Source organism: Papio anubis, chromosome 2 (genome assembly GCF_008728515.1).
Source record: "Papio anubis isolate 15944 chromosome 2, Panubis1.0, whole genome shotgun sequence".
Classification (NCBI taxonomy): domain Eukaryota; kingdom Metazoa; phylum Chordata; class Mammalia; order Primates; family Cercopithecidae; genus Papio; species Papio anubis.
The window spans coordinates 83,602,729-83,623,657 of record NC_044977.1 but is presented as its reverse complement, the minus strand read 5'-3'; the positions used below and the strand labels follow the sequence as shown (position 1 = coordinate 83,623,657).

The window sequence follows — 20,929 nt, the reverse complement described above, 5'->3', positions numbered from 1 at the left end:
AAAACTCTCAAGACATGTCAACAAGATAAGACAATTAAGTGCTAACGGGTTCAGCAGACTGCAAATCCAGCATAAACTAAAGGAGGAGATCATTAAGGAGAACAGACGGAAAGCTGAGGAGAAATATGAACTGCAAAGATATAAGGCTTGAAAGAAATGGAAGCTACTTCAGGAAAAAAAAGAGGGAAATAAAAGACTGACCATGACATACTCTAGGCAGAGAGAGATGACCCTTAACCAACACATGTGAGAGAAGAGTGGGAAACATGGGTGGACATGGATAGTCTATAACAAAGCTTTAAAAGGCAAGTATATAAGATGAGATTGGTAGTAAATTAGCAAAGCAATACTGAGAAGAACATGATACTGAAACGGGTGCAAGAAGGTAGTAAGTCAGGAAGGCCACCAAAGAGATAAAGAACACGGACAAGGAATAACAACATTGGAAAGAGAGACACACAGGTTAACTAATGAAAACATGATAGTTACTGCAAAGAACAGTAATGTCAAATAGAACTTTCTGCAATAATGGAAATGTTCTCTCTCTATACTAATACAATGGTGTGGTTGTTGAAATGTATTATTATTTCATTTTAAACTTAAATAACAACATATGACTAGTGGCTACCATATTGAATACCATATAATAAAAAAGTTAAAAAAGAGCAGGCTGAGTGTGGGGGCTCACAACTGTAATCCCAATACTTTGGGAGGCCAAGGCAGGCAGATCACTTGGTGTCAGGAGTTCAAGACCAGCCTGGCCCATATGGCAAAACTCCGTCTCTACTAAAGATACAAAAAGTAGCCAGGCACAGTGGTGCGTGCCTGTAATTCCAGCTACTAGGGAAGCTCAGACATGAGAATCATTTGAACCAGGTAGGCAGAGGTTGCAGTGAACCAAGATGGAGCCACTGCACTACAGCCTGGGTGATGGAGTGAGACTTTGTCGCAAAAACAAATAAATAAAGAGAGCAGGAAAGTGAAAAGTGAGGATACAAATACAGATTGCTAAGAGCAAAAGTGTGAAAAGACACTGATCTGACTAACCTAGACTAAGACACGCTGAATTTGAAAAGACAAGTTGCTTAATAAAAAACCTAAGAATACTCAGTTCTGCCATAATCACTCAGAGGAGCAACAGCAGCAGGAAATGTGGATTGTTAGGTCAACTTTCTCTGAATGCAAAAGAACTCATTTCGTGCTTATGAACTAGTAGTGTTAAGATCTTAAAAATCCAGATAAAAGTGTTTTAGCTGACTTGCAATATTGAAACAAACACACTTAAAACAAGCACCTTACTGTCTTATCTTTTTCTGTCAACCAAAACAAAACAAAGGAAAAAAGAACAACAAAAAAAGAAAAACCCAAAGATATTCCTAGATTCTTGGGGTATAAAAGAATACGTGTATGCGTATTTTATTTTCAAATTCAGAAGGTTCCTTTTCATTATGCAACAGCCTAAAAGATACTAATATTCTAATACTATACTTCTTCAACTATAAAAATAAAGGAATATGGCCGGGCGTGGTGGCTCACGCCTATAATCCCAGCACTTTGGGAGGCCGAGGCGGGTGGATCACGAGGTCAGGAGATGGAGACCATCCTGGATGACATGGTGAAACCCCGTCTCTACTAAAAATACAAAAAATTAGCCGGGCTTGGCGGCGGGCTCCTGTAGTCCCAGCTACTCGGAAGGCTGAGGCAGGAGAATGGCGTGAACCTGGGAGGTGGAGCTTACGGTGAGCTGAGATCGTGCCACTACACTCCAGCCTGGGCGAGAGAACGAGACTCCGTCTCAAAAAACAATAATAATAACCATTGAAAAATACAAATTAAGGAATATAAAAGGACAAGAGCTCTGATTAGTATTATTATGTCATGTTAACATAAACCAAACAATTTAGAAATCTGATGTTCCAGTGCAGGAATTGTAAAGTGTTTCCTGTACTGGGCCAGGTAGCAAATATTTTAGGCTTTGTGGGCCATACAGTCTCAGTGCCAATGCCAACTCTGCCATTACAGCATGAAAGCAGCTACATACATATGGCTGTATTCAAATACAACTTTCTTTAAAAAAATAGTGGACAGGCTGAATTTGGCCCTCAGGCTTTAATTTATATGCCCCTCTACTACAGGAAAGAACAGAACTACTTTATTTTTGGTTGTTATTATAAGAGCAATCTGATATTTTACCTTCATACAGATGGCAATTTTCAGATAAATTACTGGTTTTGGCGAGCTTTCTCATATTTTCAGGTAGATCCTCAAGCTTCCTCTTCAAGACAGTTTTGCTTCTCATATCTTCGGTGTCTGAGTCCCCACCCACATTCTTTTTCCTACACTGAATTAAATTAATCAATTCTTTGACTCTATCCTTATCATAATCCAAAGAATGAGATGATCTTTGCTTTCCAGATATAATGGTTTCACCCCTTGAGTTATTTCGTTTTCCAAATTTCATTTTTGTACCATTCACTTCTTCTTCTTGACCTTCATAATCTGAAAGTGGACTAAACTGTTGAAGTTTTCTATTTTCTTCAAATAGTTCTTTTAATTTACAAATAGGTAACTGATACACTTCAGGCCGAAAAATATAGGCATGCAAACAAGTATCAATATGGGATTTATTTCTGGGAGCTGAGTATAAGAACTTTTTATCATCTAACCGTGAATCATATGGAAACATAATAAACTCTCGTTTACCTGAACCAAAACCTCGCTTAAAAAATTCACTTACATACTTTTCAACAACAGAATGAAAATTTATAGTGCTTATATTTTTAAATTCCTTTCGACACTGAATCAAAGAAAATTGTAAAAACTGAGCTATTTTTAATACATCTGGCATGCTCTCATGCCTCTCCTTTGGTGCTGCATTGGTTGAACCTTTTTGTGCTGTAAATAAAACAAACAAAAAAAAGCAAACCATGTTAGCAATCAAGAAACTAATCAAATACAGATCTAAATATTGCCAAAGAAGTGTAAAAACATTTATACATTAATGTTGAACCAGACGAGTATGTACCCTAGTATATACATACAATATAGCAAATATATGAATAGCATGCTTGTTAAAAGTCCAGAAACCTGTAATAGGCCAGTAAGAAACTAAAACAAACGAAAGAGCAGAACACATTTTTAAAGGAAAAATCACCCACTCATTGACGATTTCACTTCCAACTGCCCCCAGGAAATTCAAATAGTGGCAAGCAACATGTAAGAAGAAATAGAGACAGAACAAGATCTGAGGCTCCAAGCAAAACAGTCCTGCATGTCATCCCTTCCTCGTATAAAGTAGTAACTAACTTCACATGAACAGATATGCAGATGCTGAGTAGCCACAATTGAGAAACTCATCCTTAATCCAACAGTGAAATAAAGCCATTAGTGGGAACTTTATCTTAATACATAGTATTAATGTTCATTCTTAGAAAAGGTGGTTAACAAATCTTGTCTTATATCAGCGCCAAAAATTCTTATTAATTTTGAATGGTCTAATATTTATCTTGGCAAATTATGCTTTAGAGTTACTAAAATTTGAATGCAAAATTAAACTAAGCTAAAAAATAATCATACAAAACCCTCACAGACCGGGCACAGTGGCTCATGCCTGTAATTCCAAAAGCTTGGAAGGCTGAGATAGTTGGATCGCTTCAGGCCAGGAGTTCAAGAACAACCTGGATAACATTGTGAGATCCTGCTTCTAACGGAAAAAAAAAAATTTAATTTAGCTAGGTGTGCTGGCACACGCCTGTAATCCCAAGCTACTCGAGGCTGAGGCAGAAGGACTGCTTGAGCCTAGAAGGGAGGGCAAGGCTGTATGTAGTGAGCCATGATCACACCGCTGCCTGGGCAACAGAGTGAGACCCTATATCTAAAATAAATAAATAAGTAACCCTCATAACTAAGCTACAGTACTATAACAATTATAATCAAGCTTTATGAGAGCACTGATATACACAAATTAATTTCTCACAGTTAAAAAAAAAAAAATCGTTGCCCAGGCACAGTAACTCACACCTGTAATCCCAGCACTCTGGGAGACCGAGGCAGGTGGATCACTTGAGGTCAGGAGTTCGAGAGCAGCCTGGCCAACATGGTGAAACCCCATCTCTACTAAAAATACAAAAAATTCGCCGGGCATGGTGGTGGATGCCCTGTAATCCCAGCTACTCAGAAGGCTGAGGCAGGAGAATCACTTGAATCCGGGAGGCGTAGGTTGCAGTGAGCCGAGATCACGCCACTACACTCCAGCCTGGGCAACAAGAGCAAAACTGTCTCAAAAAAAAAAAAAAAAAAGTCATATAATTTGTGTCTTTTATTGCTAATTACCTCTTAACCACCAGTATTTCCTGAAACATCATGTAAGAAAGGCAAAATGTTTAGTGAGTTATCTGGAAAATTTCAATGAAATGTTAAGTATCTATAAGTAACTAGATTTAGATATTCAAAGAACTTACAAGTAACTATGCTTCTAGGTTCTTGAAATAGAAACAAAGCATGTAGGACTCGAGACTTGGCAGTCTGATATTCTAAAAAACAGAAGCCAAACTCATTAGCAATGTGTTTAACTAAAAAGTTAAGAAAGAATTGTAAAAATTAAAGAGAGACCACCTACCATATGGAGGAACCATCTGATAAGGGGAGAGAAGAAAAAGGTATCCTCGGTCTCCCAAAGGTTTAACAAGAACCTGTATTTTGAGGGGAAGGAAGAAGTTGTATCTGCTTTATTATTATTCACCATAAGGCAGACACACAGCATTTTCTACTAATTGTAAAGAAAAAGAGTTCTTAATCATCTTTTAAGAAAAAAATATTGCTAATGAATTAATTAACTCTTTCTACCAACTCTGCTAACAGGATTCCAATCAAATAAAAATTCCTTGGTTTTCATAACATTAACGAGAAAATGTTATTGAAAGAACTCCCCTAACTGCAAAACCACGTTAATTTTTCCCTGAAGCTAAAATACAAGGATGGACCAAACTAAAGACTTCAAATATTTTCGTCATCAATTAAAAAAATATGTTTATTAGTGGCCAAAGTAATGTGCTAGATGCTAGATATAAAACAGGCTTTGAAACACTGCGTTGCAAGAGTTCAGACTAATCGCAAACCCAATGTGTTTCCATAATCGAATTGCACACATATTACATGAACACTTTCACATGTAAGGCAATTTGCCCAGAGATAACCAAATACAAGCAACACAAGATCCTTGATCACAAGAAGTTTATAATTAGGTAGAGAGTAACACAAGAAATACCAGTAACTACATAAGACAGAAAAGTTCCCTAAGAGATTTACAAAATAACAGAAATAGAAAAATACAGTTTGTTTACAGTAGTAAAAGATGGTCAAGAAAGGTTTACTGAAAGTGTATCAAAAGTGGATTTTGAAGGATGGGTACACTGACAAGAGCCTGAGATTGTGGGAAGGACATTTCAGTAGAGGCAACACCATGAGCAAAGGTTAGTTATAATGGACAGTTTACAAACATCACAGTTATTTATCACTGGCAAGAGGGTGAGGACAGACTAGGATAAATGTGTAAGACAAGTCTGGAATGAAAGATCATAGGTTAGCTGTAAAAAGACCAGAAGCCAGGTTGGCCAAGAATGTCCTTCAGAGCATACACCTTTGAGCTAGTGTTTCCTTAAAACAACAGTAACAAAAAAGACTTGACAGCACTGTGCAGGAGGCGGCAGAAAAACAATCTAATGCAAAGAATTCATTTCAGGGGCTACTGCAATAGTTCACAATGTTTTGGGTAAATGAGAAACTGAGCAAGGCAACTGAACACAAAAGGATACCTGAGTTCTGAAAGAAAACTTGTATTACCTAAATTCCTACTAAAACAATTCCAGTAAAATGTCTGTATAAAAACTAATAATTCAGAGGACAAAAAGTAACTGTGCTACTAATTCACATTTAATAAAAACACTGAACACTCAAAAGTAAAGTGGTATTGTGTTTGGGGGGTTTCAGGTAGTCTTAGTTGATCACCTTCTCCAGGGTCAACTTCTCCTTCAGTTCAATCTCTGCCAAAAATCAGTCATAGATACCTGTTGCTCAAAGTTTATTTTAGTGGAAGCAGGCTGGTGGCATGGGCCAGATACAGTCAGGGGGTCAGATGACCAAATGACTAGGAAGGTCTCCATCTGAAGATCACTCTAAACTTTGGGGCATCTTTCCCCATTTTTACTGCCTGTATTCCGTGAGGGTCAGTTACCAGGTCTTTCTTTTATAAAGGAAGTTTAATCTTGTAAGGGCAAACTTTGTTGTAAGGTTTCTAATAGTTACATCTGTGCTGCAGTGGCCTTGTATCCTAAAAATCCCAGGGCCAAGGTTAAAAAATCCTCAGGCCAAGTTACATCATACTGCTGACATATAGTATTGGCTCTGCAAGAGATTTAACTGCGTCTTATGGCTACCATTTATAGCCACGCTAAGTCTCTTAGAGTATACTACAAGTGGACAACATACCTGAAAAATTTGTTTCAGACACAAATACTTTTATTTAAAATATTTTAGATAATATACTTCTTTTAATATTTTGGCCAAACTCCTAGTTGATGAAATAAAAAGTTAGGAAGCACAAGTAAGATTTTCATGTTTTGTGCTCACTGACGAAAACCAATTAGATGCCTTTAACCTCTCACTCACTCCAAATACTAGGTTTAATAAATTCCACTACTAGTAACCTAAAGATTCCTGTACTTAAGGGGTCCCAATGTTTCTAAAAATCCATGGAGTATAGGCAATCTATAATCAGAAATAACACTAAGGCAGACAGAGGCCTTCAGCAGTTGTATCTGTGGCTTCAGCCCAAAGAAATCCATTCAGCTCTGCAGAAAAGAAAAATCCTGGAAATTGTGCTCCTGTTGCCTCTATTTTAACTGTTTGGTTATTCTTTAAAAAAAAAAAAAAAAAAGTATTAATCCAATCTGGATTTTTAATTAGTTGATTCTACTATTTTAAATTTCCAGATAACATTAAAGGTACTATGGCACTCCCCAACCCCCACAAAAAAAGAGTTAGTATAAACCACATGTACAATGGGCCAAGCACAGTGGTTCATGCCTGTAATCTCAGCACTTTTGGAAGCTGAAGTGGGAGGATTGCTTGAAGCCAGGAGTTCAAGACCAACCTGGGCAACACAGTAAGCCCCCATCTCTACAAAAAAAATTTTAAAAGTAGCCATGTGTGGCATCATGTGCCTATAGTCCTGGCTACTTGGAAAGCTAAGGTGGGAGGAGGATTGTTTGATTCTGAGAGTTCAAGCTGTGAAGCTGTGATTGTGCCACACGCTTTAGCATTTCAGCCTAGGCAACAGAGTAAGTCCTGTCTCAAAAAAAAAAAAAAAAAAAAAAAGCTTAGAAGGAAATAAGCTATACTACAGTAAGATTGAGCAGAAAAAAAAAAAGATTCAAACACTCAAAGGCATCAAAAATTGGAATTATCAGATGCAAAATGTAAAATAATCCACTATGAAATGTTTAAAGACATAAAATAATTGGAAGAATTAAAAACATTTTCACATAAAAATGTTTACACTAATGTTCCTAACACCATTATTCATAGCAGCCAAGAAATGGAAATAACTGATAAAAGAACAAACAAAATGTGGTATTATCTATACAATGAAAGAATACTGGGCCATAAAACAGAATGAAGTTCTGATATATGCTACAACATCAATGAGCCTTGAAAATTACGCTCAGTGAAAGAAGCCAGGCAGGCACTGAAAGCCACATATTGCTTGATTCTATTTATATAAAATATCCAGAGCAGATAAATCCATAGAGACAGAAGTAGACTAATGGCTGTCAGGGATTGGGAAGGGGGAATGTACAGTGAATTCTGAGATGAAAATGTTCAGGAATTAGACAGTGTTGATAGTTGCACAACAGTGTGAATCCACTAAAAAAACCATGGAATTATATACTTTAAAATGGCTAAAATGGCCGGGCACGGTGGTGCACACCTGTAATCCCAGCACTTTGGGAGGCCAAGTTCAAGAACAGCCCAGGCAATATGGCAAAACCCTGTCTCTACAAAACATACAAAAATTAGGCAGGTGTGATGGTATGTACCTTTAGCCCCAGCTACCCAGAAGGATGAGGTAAAAGGATCACCGGACCCCAGAAAGTCAACGGTGCAGTGAGCCAGGACCACACCACTGCACTCCAGCCTGGATGACAAAGCAAGATCCTGCCCATTAAAAAAAAAAAAAAAAGGCTAAAATGGTTAATTTTATGTTACGTGAGTTTTATTTCACTTAAAAAAATATTAGCAAAGAATACCAGAATATAATGTGCACCTCCTAGAACTCTGCCTGGCATATAATAGGTACTCACTAAATACTTCCGAAAGAATTAACAAGAACTTGCTATGAAATAACCAGGCAGATCCAAAAAAATTCAAATATAACTTATAAAAATAAAAAACATGTGCTGTGAAATTAGAAACACAATAAATAAAGCAACAAATGAGACATAGCTAAATATATGACTTTTAAATTAGAAAACAGTTACCATGAAGTTAATTAGAATGCAGTACAGAGAAACAAATAGATGGAAAACGTAAGACGAGGGTAACAGACTTGGAAAATATGCCTCTTCAGAGTCCTAAAAAGACAGGCCAGGCCGGGTGCGGTGGCTCACGCCTGTAATCCCAGCACTTTGGGAGGCCAAGGCCAGTGGATCACCTGAGGTCAGGCATTAGAGACCACTGGCCAACATGGCGAAACCCTGTCTCTACCAAATATACAAAAATTAGCCAGGCGTGGTGGCACACACCTATAATCCCAGCTACTCGGGAGGCTGAAACAGGAGAATTGCTTGAACCCAGGAGGTGGAGGTTGGAGTGAACCATGATTATGCCACAGAACACCAGTCTGGGCAACACAGTGAGACTCCATCTCAAAAAAAAAAAAAAAAGGCAGGCTAAAGAAAATGAGGGAGAAGTACAATAAAAGAGGTAACTAATTTTCCAGAAAAAAAGATGTAAATCCACAGGTATGAAAGGAAAAATATACCAAGGTGGATAAATAGAAATCTACACCTAGATACTGTAACTGCTAAACATCAAAGACAAAAAAAAAAAAAAGGTTTAAAAAGTAGCCAGGGGGTGGCAGGGGACCTACAAATCAACAATTAGACTGAGAGCTAATCCCTAAATAAAAACAGAAGCCAGAAGACACTGCAGCATAGTCAAAGTGCAAGAAAATAGCTGTCAACCCAGAATTGTGTAGCCAGCACCCAACAATTATAGGTTATACATTTTTCTCAAACACAGAACTCAAACACAGAAGGAGCACGTACAAAAATTAACTACCTAGATCTTAAAGTCTCAACAAATTTCAAATAATCACCACCACTGTTGATTACAATGCAATTAAATTAGAAATAAAAAAAGACGAAAGTATCTATGTTTCCCTATACACATACCTCTACATCATATATCAAAGTTTAAAAAAAAAAAATTGGAAACTAAAAAATAAAAATTTCTCAGAAATGAATAATGAAAATACTGCACATTAAAACGTGAAATGCAATTAAAGCAGTACTTACAACTGAGTATTCACTATTTTTCTGACTTAAGACAGAAATAGCAAAACAAATCTCAAAAAAGTAAAAGTTGGCCAGGCTTGGTGACTCACCCCAGTAATCTCAGCACTGTGAGAGGCCGAGGCAGGCAGATCACTTGAGCCCAGGAGTTTGAGACCAACCTGGGCAACATGATGAAACACCGTCTCTACTAAAAATACAAAAAGTAGCCAGGTGCCATGGAGCATGTCTGTAATCCCAGCTACTTGGGAGGCTGAGGCAGAATTCCTTGAACCCGGGAGGCAGAGGTTGCAGTGAGCTGAGATTGTGCCACTGCACTCCAGGCCTGGAGGACAAGAGTGAAACTCTGTCTTCAAAAACAACAACAACAACAACAAGATAGAGATGGTATAAGAAAGGAAAATTGCAGGTCAATCTCATTTATCATCACAGATACAAAATTCCTAAACAAAAACAAAACCCCACAATTTACTTTAAAAGCTGTGGCAGGGGTAGGGTGGTAGTTTTTATATAAGCAATGCAGGGGTAGTTTAATATTGGAAAACTGATAACTCACCTTAGTAGGTCTACAGAATAAATACCATGTGTGATGGTTAATTTTTTATGTCAACTTGATTTGGTCATGTAGTGCCCAGGTATTTGATCAAATATTTTTCTGGGTGTTCCTGTCAAGTTATTTTCAGATGAGTTTACAATCAATAGACTGAGTAAAGCAGGCCAACCTCCCTAATGTAGGTTGGCCATATCCAATCAGCTGAAAGCCTAAATAGAACAAAAGGCAAACCCTAAGCCCCACAACAAGAGAATTCCTCCTGTCTTCCAAGTTGGGAAATCAACTGTTTTCTGCCTTCAGACTTGAACTGAAACATTGGCTCTTCCTAAGTCTTGAGCCTGCCAGCCTTAGAACTATACCATTGGCAGTCCTGGTTCTCACATCTGCATACTCAGACTGAAACTAAACCACTAGTTCTCCTGGGTCTCCAGCTTGCTAACTGAAGATATGATCTTGGGACACGTCAGCCTCCATAAATGTGTGAGCCAATTATTTACAATAAATCTCTTTTTACATACCCCCCTACCATATACTATTGGTTCTGTTTCTCTGCAGAACCCTAAAATACTGTGTGACCAGCTTGATAAATCCAACCCCCGACCCAAAACAAAAACCATCTGCTAAAATTCAAAATCCACTCATGGTTAAAAAAATAAAGAAGCAATGTTTACAACATAAAAAACTACTGGGAACTTCCTACTTAATGGTAAAATGTTATAAGAATTTTTTTTTCTTTAAATCAAGAAGGCAAGAATGCCCACAATCACCATTTTTATTCAGCTTCTTACTACAAATCCTAGACTGCACATTAACATGGAAAAGAAACAATATATAGTAGTTCCCTCTTATCTGCAGAGGGTATGTTATGAGACCCCCAGTGAATGTCTGAAACCACAGACAGTAACAAACCCTGTTTTTTCCTATGTATACATTCCTATAATAAAGTTTAACTTTTAAATTAGGCATACTAAAAGACTAACAACAATAATTAATAATAAAATAGAACAGGCTGGGCATGGTGGCTCATGCCTATAATACCAGCACTTTGGGAGGTTGAGGCATGAGGGTTGCTTAAGGCCAGGAGTTTGAGACAAGCCTGGGCAACATAGTAAGACCTCATTCTCTAACAAAAATTTAAAACAATAGATAAATTTTAAAAACTAGCTGGGCATGGTGGTATACACCTACAGCCCAGCTACCCGGGAGGCTGAAGTGGGAGAATCACTTATGACTAGGAGTTCAAGGCTGCAGTAGCTATGATCACATCACACCACTGTACTCCAGCCTGAGCAACAAAATGAGATACTGTCCCCCCACCAAAAAAATAGAGTAACTGTAACAATATATAATAAGAATTACATAATGTGGTCTCTCTCTCAAAATCTTATTGTACTGTACTCACCCTTCTTATGATGACGTGAGATGATGAAATGCCTATGTGATGAGATGGAAGTGAGGCTGATGACACAGACATTGTGATGCAGCATTAGGCTACTACTGAAAACTAATTTAAAACTTATGAATTATTTCTGGAACTTTCCATATAGTATTTTCAGACAACAGCTGACCACAGGTAACTGAAACTACAGGAAGCAAAACCAAGGATAATGGGGGACTGCTATAAAGATGAGAGGAATAAAATAAAACAAATCTACCTTCCAGATAATGAATTCTACATAGAAACCCCCAAAAATGTATAAAAATGAACAAACGTTATTCAAATTTCACACTGATCTGCATTAAATCAATATGTAAATATCAATTATATTTCTATGTATACAAGAAACAGAAAATGTACTACCATGGAAAATACTATTCACAGGCCAGGCGTGGTGGCTCACACCTGTAATCCCAGCACTTTGGGAGGTTGAGGCAGGCAGATCACTGGAGGTCAAGAGTTCGAGACCAGCCTGGCCAAAATGGCAAAACCCCATCTCTACAAAAAATACAAAAAAAATTAGCCAGGTATGATGGTGCACACCTGTAGTCCCAGGTACTTGGGAGGCTGAGGCAGGAGAATTCCTTGAACCTGGGAGGCAGAGGTTGCAGTGAGCTGAGATCACACCACTGCATTCCAGCCTGAGTGACAGAGTGAGACTCTGTCCCCCTGCCCGCAAAAAGAAGAAAATACTATTTACAAAGGCATCAAAAAATGTAAGACAGCTGGAGATAAATCTAACAAAAAATGAGCAAGACTCGTATCCAGAAAATTCTAAAACTCTATTAAAAGAATACACTAGGCCGGGTGCAGTGGCTGAAACCTGTAATCCCCGCACTTCAGGAGGTCGAGGTGGGCAGAACATGAGGTCAGGAGTTCGAGACCAGCCTGACCAACATAGAGAAAGTCCCATCTCTACTAAAAATACACAATTAGCCAGGTGTGGTGGCGCATGCCTGTAATCCCAGCTACTCAGGAGGCTGAGGCAGAAGAATTGCTTGAACCCAGGAGGCGGAGGTTGCAGTGAGCTGAGATTGGACCTTGGGCAACAAGAGCGAAACCCCGACAAAAATAAAAAATACACTAAAGAAAGGACAAGATGGCCAGGCACGGCTCAAGATGGCTCAAGCCTGTAATACCAACACTTTCAAAGGCCAAGGTAGGCAGATGACAAGGTCAAGACCAGCCGGGCCTACATGGTGAAACCCCGTTTCTACTAAGAATACAAAAATTAGCCGAGCATGGTGGTGGGCGCCTGTAATCCCAGTTACTCTGGAGTCTGAGGCGGGGGAATCATTTGAACTCAGGAAGCGGAAAGTGCAGTGCGCCAAGACCACACCACTGCACTCCAGTGCAGTGACACAGCGAGGCTCCGTCCCCCAAAAAAATAAAGTCAATATAATCTTACTTCGTTTATCGTCTCCCTGGGTGAAAAAACTTCCCTGGATTTCTAAGCACTACTGCAAAAAGTCCTAGCCTTCTAATATACAAAAATGTATAGGATATAAAGATAAGGGAATGTTTAATTTCATACCCCCCCAAATATTTTACTCTTCGCATACCTTAAGATTTAGATCTGTAGCCATTTATCTAGTTAATTGCTCTGCTCCCCAATAATAAAACTTATTTTATCTCCCTGAGAGCATCAAGTGGGGTAGATTAAGAGATTACAGCAAAGAGAGGTTCCTAGGTTAAGTCCAGAGGTGCCAAGAAGACTATGGAGATCTCCCTAGGTATTTACATTTCAGTACGGAATGAGTTCCCAGGAATTTGGAAATATCTCTTGGTCCAAGAGGGCTAAATAAATGGCTCCTGAAGAGATTTTATTTATATACCAAAGAGTTGGTGTTAATATTCGTAACATTTCAAAGAGACACATTCAGCATAGGAGGGAATAGCTGTATCTTCCCCCTTTATAAGCAAAGAGAAAGTATTTGTCCTCATCTCTTACCTATGAAGTATGCAGTTACTCAGGACAAGCGGCTTAGGCCTGCATGCCCTAGGGAGTCAAGGACTAAGGCAAAGGAGGGCCAATACATTTTTACTCACTGTGGGGTATTCACAAAATCTGTCTCCGATTCAGAAAACCTTGTGTGCGTATCTTGGACAAAATTTAAAATATCAGTATTCCTCAATGCACTGCTCATTATCAAGAGAACTATGAATAAAGGAGCTATAGCTGGAATAATCCCAGTGAGGCCTGCTGGAAAAGGGATAGCAACACAAAATTCCTAGGTACATTAGATTCTGGGAGTGTATCCTTGTGGAATGCTAGTAACCTTTAAGCTCTAGGATTTTACTTTACTTCTTGATTCTGGAAAAGACCCAGTATTCCATGAACATAATGTAATACTTGGTCAGGTGAGGAACGAAATGCCATCTTTTCTCTCCTGATCCTCACTATCGGTAACTGAAAAGATACTGTAATTTTCTGATAAACCCCTCATTGTCCGAATTCTCAATACTCACTCTCTGAAACACAATAACCAAATAGATTTGAATAACTCGGTATCTCTCCATATCCAAACCTACTATCTCAACTTTCATTTTCTGAACTCGGGATCTGAATAGATTTTGATCATGAGGAATGCTTGCATTGTAGTCAGGCTTTCAGAGGAAAACAAGCAATGTAATATAAACATAAAATTATGTTCACATGCAGTGAGAAAGTAAGAAGAAAGGGCCAGGCACGGTGGCTCACCCAACACTTTGGGAGGCCAAGGCGGGTGGATCACTTGAGGTCAGTCAGGAGTTTGAGACCAGCCTGGGCAACATAAAACCCCATCTCTACTAAAAATACAAAAATTAGCTGGGTGTCACGGCGTATGCCTCTAATTCCAGCTACTGAAGAAGCTGAGGCAGGAGAATCGTTTGAACCCGGAAGGTGGAGGTTGCAGAGCTGAGATTGCACCACTGCACTCCAGTCTGGGTGACAGAGGCTGTCTAAAAAAAAAAAAAAAAAAAAAAAGACAGTGAAAGAGAGAAAGAGAAAGAGAAAGAGAGAAAGAGAGAGAGTGTGTGTGTGTGTTTTCATTCTAGGACATTTAATTGACAGGTTTCTAGCCTGTAAGTCAGACTCGTAAGAGTTTTATAACTCTGCCTGTAAGTTTTATGTGCAATCTGACTATCCCATTTATAAACAAGAGACTGATTAAGCACATATACATGAAAATAATTAAATTCGACATAGCCATTAAACATGAAGCTGCAGGTTCTGAAACTCAAAGATATTTGACTGCCATTCGACTACCTGGAAACTGAGGCTCAACAAAGTGAGAAGTAAAAAGTCAACTGTCCTAAAACTTGTATTAAATGGCACACCTGTGCAAAAAAGTTGTATCCCTCTTTCCTGGAACTTTCGACCAACATTTAGCAAGACAGAAACCTTGTAACAGCCACTTCCGTTCTCTACAACCACCTCCTCACCTTCAGCTAAACTACACATATTGGCATCACATTCATTTTCCACTCACTGCTCAACCCATCACAATCTGATGTTTGACCCAATCCCTCTCTCCTCAAACTAGATACACTTCAGTATTAAATTAGACCCTACCTCAAAAATATCCCATAAATCAGTCTCTTTTTATATCATTATCTTTCTCATCCAACCCACCATCACCCCCTAATCTAACAGTTTCTACCTCATCTCTCCCCTCTCCAATTTGTTCTCTACAGAGTAATTAACATAATTATTCAAAACAGATCTTATGTTGCATACACTTTCAAAGTTTCAATGCACACCCTTGAAAAGCCTTCAAAATCTGCTGCTCTTAGGATCAAATCCAAATTTCCAAACACTTGAACACTGCCTGAATGACGCTGTATGACACAGGTCCCTACTACTTTCCCCCAACTACTCTAGTGTTCGTTTATCTCTTCAATCTCACCATGTTTGTTTTTTTTGGATTTTCAAATATGCCACTGTCTCTACTGGAACAAACCACAGCTATCTGAATAACTCTATCACTCTATAACAGGAGAAAACAGAAACTCTGTCTCTTTCTTTACTGAACTATATTATATACCCTGCGTAAGAAAATGATACTCAAAAAATATATGGTGATGATCACATTCCTTCTTCTTGAGACGGAGTTTCACTCGCCCAGTCTGGAGTGCAATGGTGGGATCTCGGCTCACCACAACCGTTGCCACCTGGGTTCAAGTGATTCTCCTGCCTCAGCCTCCCGAGTAGCTGAGACTACATCACACCGAGATAATTTTGTATTTTTAGTAGAGACAGGGTTTCTCCACGTTGTTCAGGATGGTCTCGATCTCCTGATCTCGTGATCTGCCCGCCTCGGCCTCCCAAAGTGCTGGGATTACAGGCATGAGCCACCGCGCCCGGCCTGATAATCACATTCTTAATCACAAAGTAGACATTCCATGGGGGCCGGACACGGTGGCTCACACCAGTAATTCCAGCACTTTGGGAGGCTAAGGCGGGCAGATCATGAGGTCAGGAGATTGAGACCATCCTGGACAACACGGTGAAACCCCGTCTCTACTAAAAATACAAAAATTAGCTGGGTGTGGTGGCATGTACCTGTAATCCCAGCTACTCGGGAGACTGAGGCAGGAGAATTGCTTGAACCCAGGAAGGCAGAGATTACAGTGAGCTGAGATCACCCCATGTACTCCAGCCTGGTGAGACAGCGAGACTCCGTCTCAAAAAAAAAAAAAAGATATTCCATGGGAAAGACTGGTTTGCATAAGCTCTGACACCATGGCCCAAAGAAAAGAATACCAGAAGCCACAGTAAAACACTGTTAATTAAACAGTAGCAACAGACAGACACCTCATGGTACTTTCAGAGGCAAAAATAAACTCAAACACTAATATGATCATACATGAATATGCATATTTGTAAGAAAGAATGAGAAACATCAAAAAACCTTTCACTTACAAGTTTTTCTCTGTCTAGTTTTTGCAGTAAACTCTCCATGTTACTTCCAATTCTTGTCTTTTCTACAACTTCATAAAGGCTGCAATACATTCCATTCTTCAAAACTGACATAAGAAAAATACATAGTAAATATCCAAATCAAGTCTGCTTCTAATGCCTTTCAATAAAATTAAATTACCTTACCTTCATTTGGACCTAAGTATGTTTCCTTATAAAACAGTGCTGGAGGGATTTTCTGTTTCAGATGATCAATACTCATAACTGTTTCAACATCTAACTTCTCAGGTCTGAAAGAAAATTTAAAAAGCATGTTTGCCTTATCCGTATTTTCAACTCTAGCAATCTTAACACATACACAAAAAAGTATACTTGAGGGAAAAAAAAAGAGCGTATCTACTAACATCTTACCTTATTCTAAAGATCTTTTGTTTTGTTTGTGACAGTCTCACTCTGTCACCTAGGCTGGACTGCAGTAGTGCGATCACAGCTCACTGCAGCTTCAACCTCCTAGGATCAAGTGATCCTCCCACCTCAACCTCTGGAAAGTAGCTGGGACTACAGGCATGTGCCACCACGCAAGGGTAATTTTGGTTTTTTTTTTTTTTGGGTCTTTTTGTAGAGACAAAGTCTCCCTACGTTGCTCAGGCTGGTCTCAAATTCCTGGTCTCAAGTGATCCTCCCACCTCAGCCTCCCAAAGTGTTGGGATTACAGGAGTGAGAAACTATGCCCAGCAGTAAAGGGGATTTGATACTGGAAGTCCAGATATATACATGGGTAGATAGCTAGCCAGGCAGTATTTCCAACCTTCCATCCTTAAGCCAGAAACTAAAAGGCTGTCATTTTATTAAGGACAACTGAAGTATAAACTGTTAATCTTCACACGTTTATGAAGGCTCACAATGATGGAAGCAAAAGATTTTAGACCTTTCTATACCAACACATGCTGCATAGGACTGAAAACAGCCTGTATATTTCAACTCACCAAATCAAAGCTCTTCCCAACAAAGAACAGATAACTTTTAAGTCTACTATATTCAAAATGCTAAATAAAAAATATATATCTACTACTTAGGATAAAACTAAAAAATTATATTTTAGATTTAAATCACTAAGAAAAAGTTTTAGGCCGGGCACGGTGGCTTACACCTGTAATCCCAATACTTTGTGAGGCCGAGGCGGGAAGATCACCTGAGGTCAGGAGTTTAGACCAGCCTGGCTAACATGGCAAAGCCCCATCTCTACTAAAAATACAAAAAAAAAAAAAAAATTAGCTGGGCATGGTGGCAGGAGCCTGTAATCCCAGCTATTCAGGAGGCTGAGATGGGAGAATCACTTGAACCCAGGAGGCGAAGGTTGCAGTGAGCTGATATTGCGCCACTGTACTCCAGATTGAGAGACAAGAGCGAAACTCCATCTCAAAATAAAAAAAAAGATAAAGAAAAAATTTTATGCCGTAAATGTACTGACTAGCCTATCCTCAAATCAAGACAGAGAGGTAGAGGACTCATATTGCCAAATGACCTAATTTCAAATCAACCTTTTAAAAAACAAACCAACATTTATATAGAAGTTCTTATGAACCAAAATAAAATTTAAATATGAAAAAGAAATAAGGAAAAAGGCTCAAGAAAGTGACAAAATTAGCAACCACGAACTGCTCTTTACTTATACTTACAGTTTGATAGGCAAAAAAGCACGAGTGGCTGACCTCAGAGAAATATAACACAAAAGTTTTCCTTTATTTAAAAGCTGTCCTTTCCACAAGGTATAGTTATATTTATCTAAATAAAAAGAATATAATGACACAGCTTAGTCACTTGGCAGCCCAGAGGAGTGCACATTTATTAGAAATGAGAGGGAAAATATCTGAAACAAGGTTTAAGTAGGAGGAAAAAAAAAAAAAAGTGATACTTCTACACTTCTATTTACTAAGAGTTCAAATATTAGGATTTTTGTTTCAGGTATTTATCCCCCGACAAAATCATTCCAGTTGCAAAGAATAACAAATGTATCTGTCTAAATGTCATTATCAGAAAAGTTGTGGAGCAAAGACAATTATTCATCTCTTATTTCCTCCAAAGGGACACTGTATTAGATCTGGTTGATTATATGAATGCCTACAATGTCCTGTATCTTCTACTCATTGTCTTTTCCTTATAAAGAAACTTTAAAAAAGGCTGGGCACGGTGGCTCACACCTGTAACCCCAGCACTTTGAAAAGTCGAGGCGGGTGGATCATTTAAAGTCAGGAGTTCGAGACCAGCCTGGCCAACATGGTGAAACCCCGTCTCTACTAAAAATACAAAAAATTAGCCGGGTGTGGTGGCGGCTGTAATCCTAGCTACTCAGGAGGAGGCTGAGGCTGGAGAGTCACTTGAACTCCGGAGGCAGAGGTTGCAGTGAGCCGAGATCATGCCACCACACTCCAGCCCGGACAAGAGTAAGACTCTGTCTCAGGAAAAAAAAAAAAAAAGAAGAAACTTTAAAATAGTTTAACATCAATGCTACTTTCAATCTTCTCTACTTCTCTTCTAAATCCTGTACCTTTGGTGAATTTAATACTTTTAAAAAGCTGAGTTATGAAACATGTTTTATTTTTTATCTTTTTCAATTAAAGTACTAAAACCTTTTGCTCTATTCACAGCAGCAGATTTTCAAAGGGGATCTTATGCTTGGACAACCAAATGCTGATGCTACAACTTTTTTCATACTTTGCAGATTTTCATTCATTATAAAAATAATACAAAGCACTTAATCTTTTGCTATATGTACTTATTCTTTCCATTTATAAAACTAAAGAAACAAATCTCTTACCTATGTTTCTATCTGCATTAAAGCTGTTAGATCTACAAATTTTTTAAAAGGAAAGAAAAAATTACTCATTAGTATAATCATAAAAATTAACATATAAGACTTTGATATAAGTTCAATGTTTAATGGCATACTACAGTTAAGTCCTTCCTCCAGATAGGAAGAACAAAGAAACTACTCATTACAAAATCTAGTAAATCCAAGTCTACTTAGAGAAAACAGAAGTACTTACTTTGCTCATTTTACCACATTTACCCAAATTTAAAGGAGCTGTTTTTTCCAAAAATATTAATCAAGAGAGAACAGCGTCCACCAAAGTCTCTTGTCAATTATTTTGGTGACATTAGAAGACACAGCCTCAATACATAAATACATTAATTCATCATTCAATAAATATGTACTAAACTCTTATTATTTACCAGGCACAGTTCTAGGTAATAATATTAAACAAAGTTCCAACGTACATAAATCTAATGAGGAAGACAGAAAACAATGTTATGTAACAGATCATGATGGTTTTAAGTGCTATAAAAAGAGACATTAAGAGTATAGAGGTTAAAAAAAAAAAAAGAGAACCTCAATGATAAGGAGATCCCGAAGAAACGCAGAATGAATTATGCAGCTTACTGGGGAAAGAGAGAGAACAGCAAATGCAGAGGCCCTGAAGCAGGAGCATTCATGGAATATTCAAGGTACAAGGATGGATGTTCAATCAATGCTCCTTTGAAATGATATGGAGGTCAAGAGATGGAATCAAAGAGGAGGCAAAGAAATTAATAGTCATTATTCCTGGGGGCATGACCTCATAATTATAAGTGCTAGATGTCTTTTAAAGACTACTTATGAAAAACACTATAGTGAAGTATATATCAGAGTGATCATAAATTTAGAGCCACAAAAATTGAAAGCCACAACTGTCTTGATACTATGTCAATTGGTACCCGTGGCTACAGATGGTTTTCAAGGATTATTCACCTACATGAAAAAAGGACCGTAAATGGGAGAGAAGATAATTTTATCTGGAAAACTGACAAAGAGGTCAACCTCAAAAATGTACATATATGTTTCATGATATATGGTTTTAAAACAGTAGTATTTCTAAATTAATAGATATCATACATGACTTCAACTATGTATAGACACCCAAAGTAAAAATGAGCAGACATTTGACCATCTCACCTACATCCCTATAAACTTACTTACTCCATTTGGCTAAAAGATTTTTAGAATCACCACATGGGGAAAAAATGGTAACTGCTTCCTATTTGGTCACCTTATCCTAGAGCTTGTAAGAAATATTCAATAACACAAGAACAGAAAACCAAAAAAAAAAAAAAGAAAGAAATCGTCAAGCCAGGTGTGGCAGCCCATGCCTATAATCCCAGTGCTTTAGAATACCAAGGCAGGGGAACTGCTTGAGGCTAGGAGTTTGAGACCAGCCTGGGCAACACAGCAAGACCCATTTCCATAAAAATTAAAAATAAACCAGACGTGATGGTGCACGCCTGTAGTTCTGGCTACTTGGAAAGATGGCTTGCACGCAGCAGTTTGAGGCTGCAGCAAGCTATGATCGCACCACTTTCACTCCAGCCTGGGCAACAGAGCAAGATTTTGTCTCTAAAGAGAAAAAAAAAAGAAACCAATGGTC

General features: G+C 38.4%; 1 protein-coding gene across 9 annotated transcripts in view; it reads right to left on the bottom strand.

Moving 5' to 3' along the window:
• Positions 1–20,929, bottom strand: part of TASOR (transcription activation suppressor) — a 64,021-nt gene that overhangs the window by 24,635 nt on the left and 18,457 nt on the right. For all 9 annotated transcript variants that reach the window (XM_031663277.1, XM_017955368.3, XM_031663282.1 and 6 more), the window contains 7 exons: positions 19,285–19,316; positions 18,146–18,251; positions 16,653–16,756; positions 16,470–16,573; positions 4,619–4,691; positions 4,461–4,532; positions 2,194–2,895 (listed from right to left, as the gene is read on the bottom strand). In XM_031663277.1, the coding sequence (XP_031519137.1) occupies positions 2,194–2,895; positions 4,461–4,532; positions 4,619–4,691; positions 16,470–16,573; positions 16,653–16,756; positions 18,146–18,251; positions 19,285–19,316 (1,193 nt within the window). The remainder of the gene's footprint in view (positions 1–2,193; positions 2,896–4,460; positions 4,533–4,618; positions 4,692–16,469; positions 16,574–16,652; positions 16,757–18,145; positions 18,252–19,284; positions 19,317–20,929) is intronic.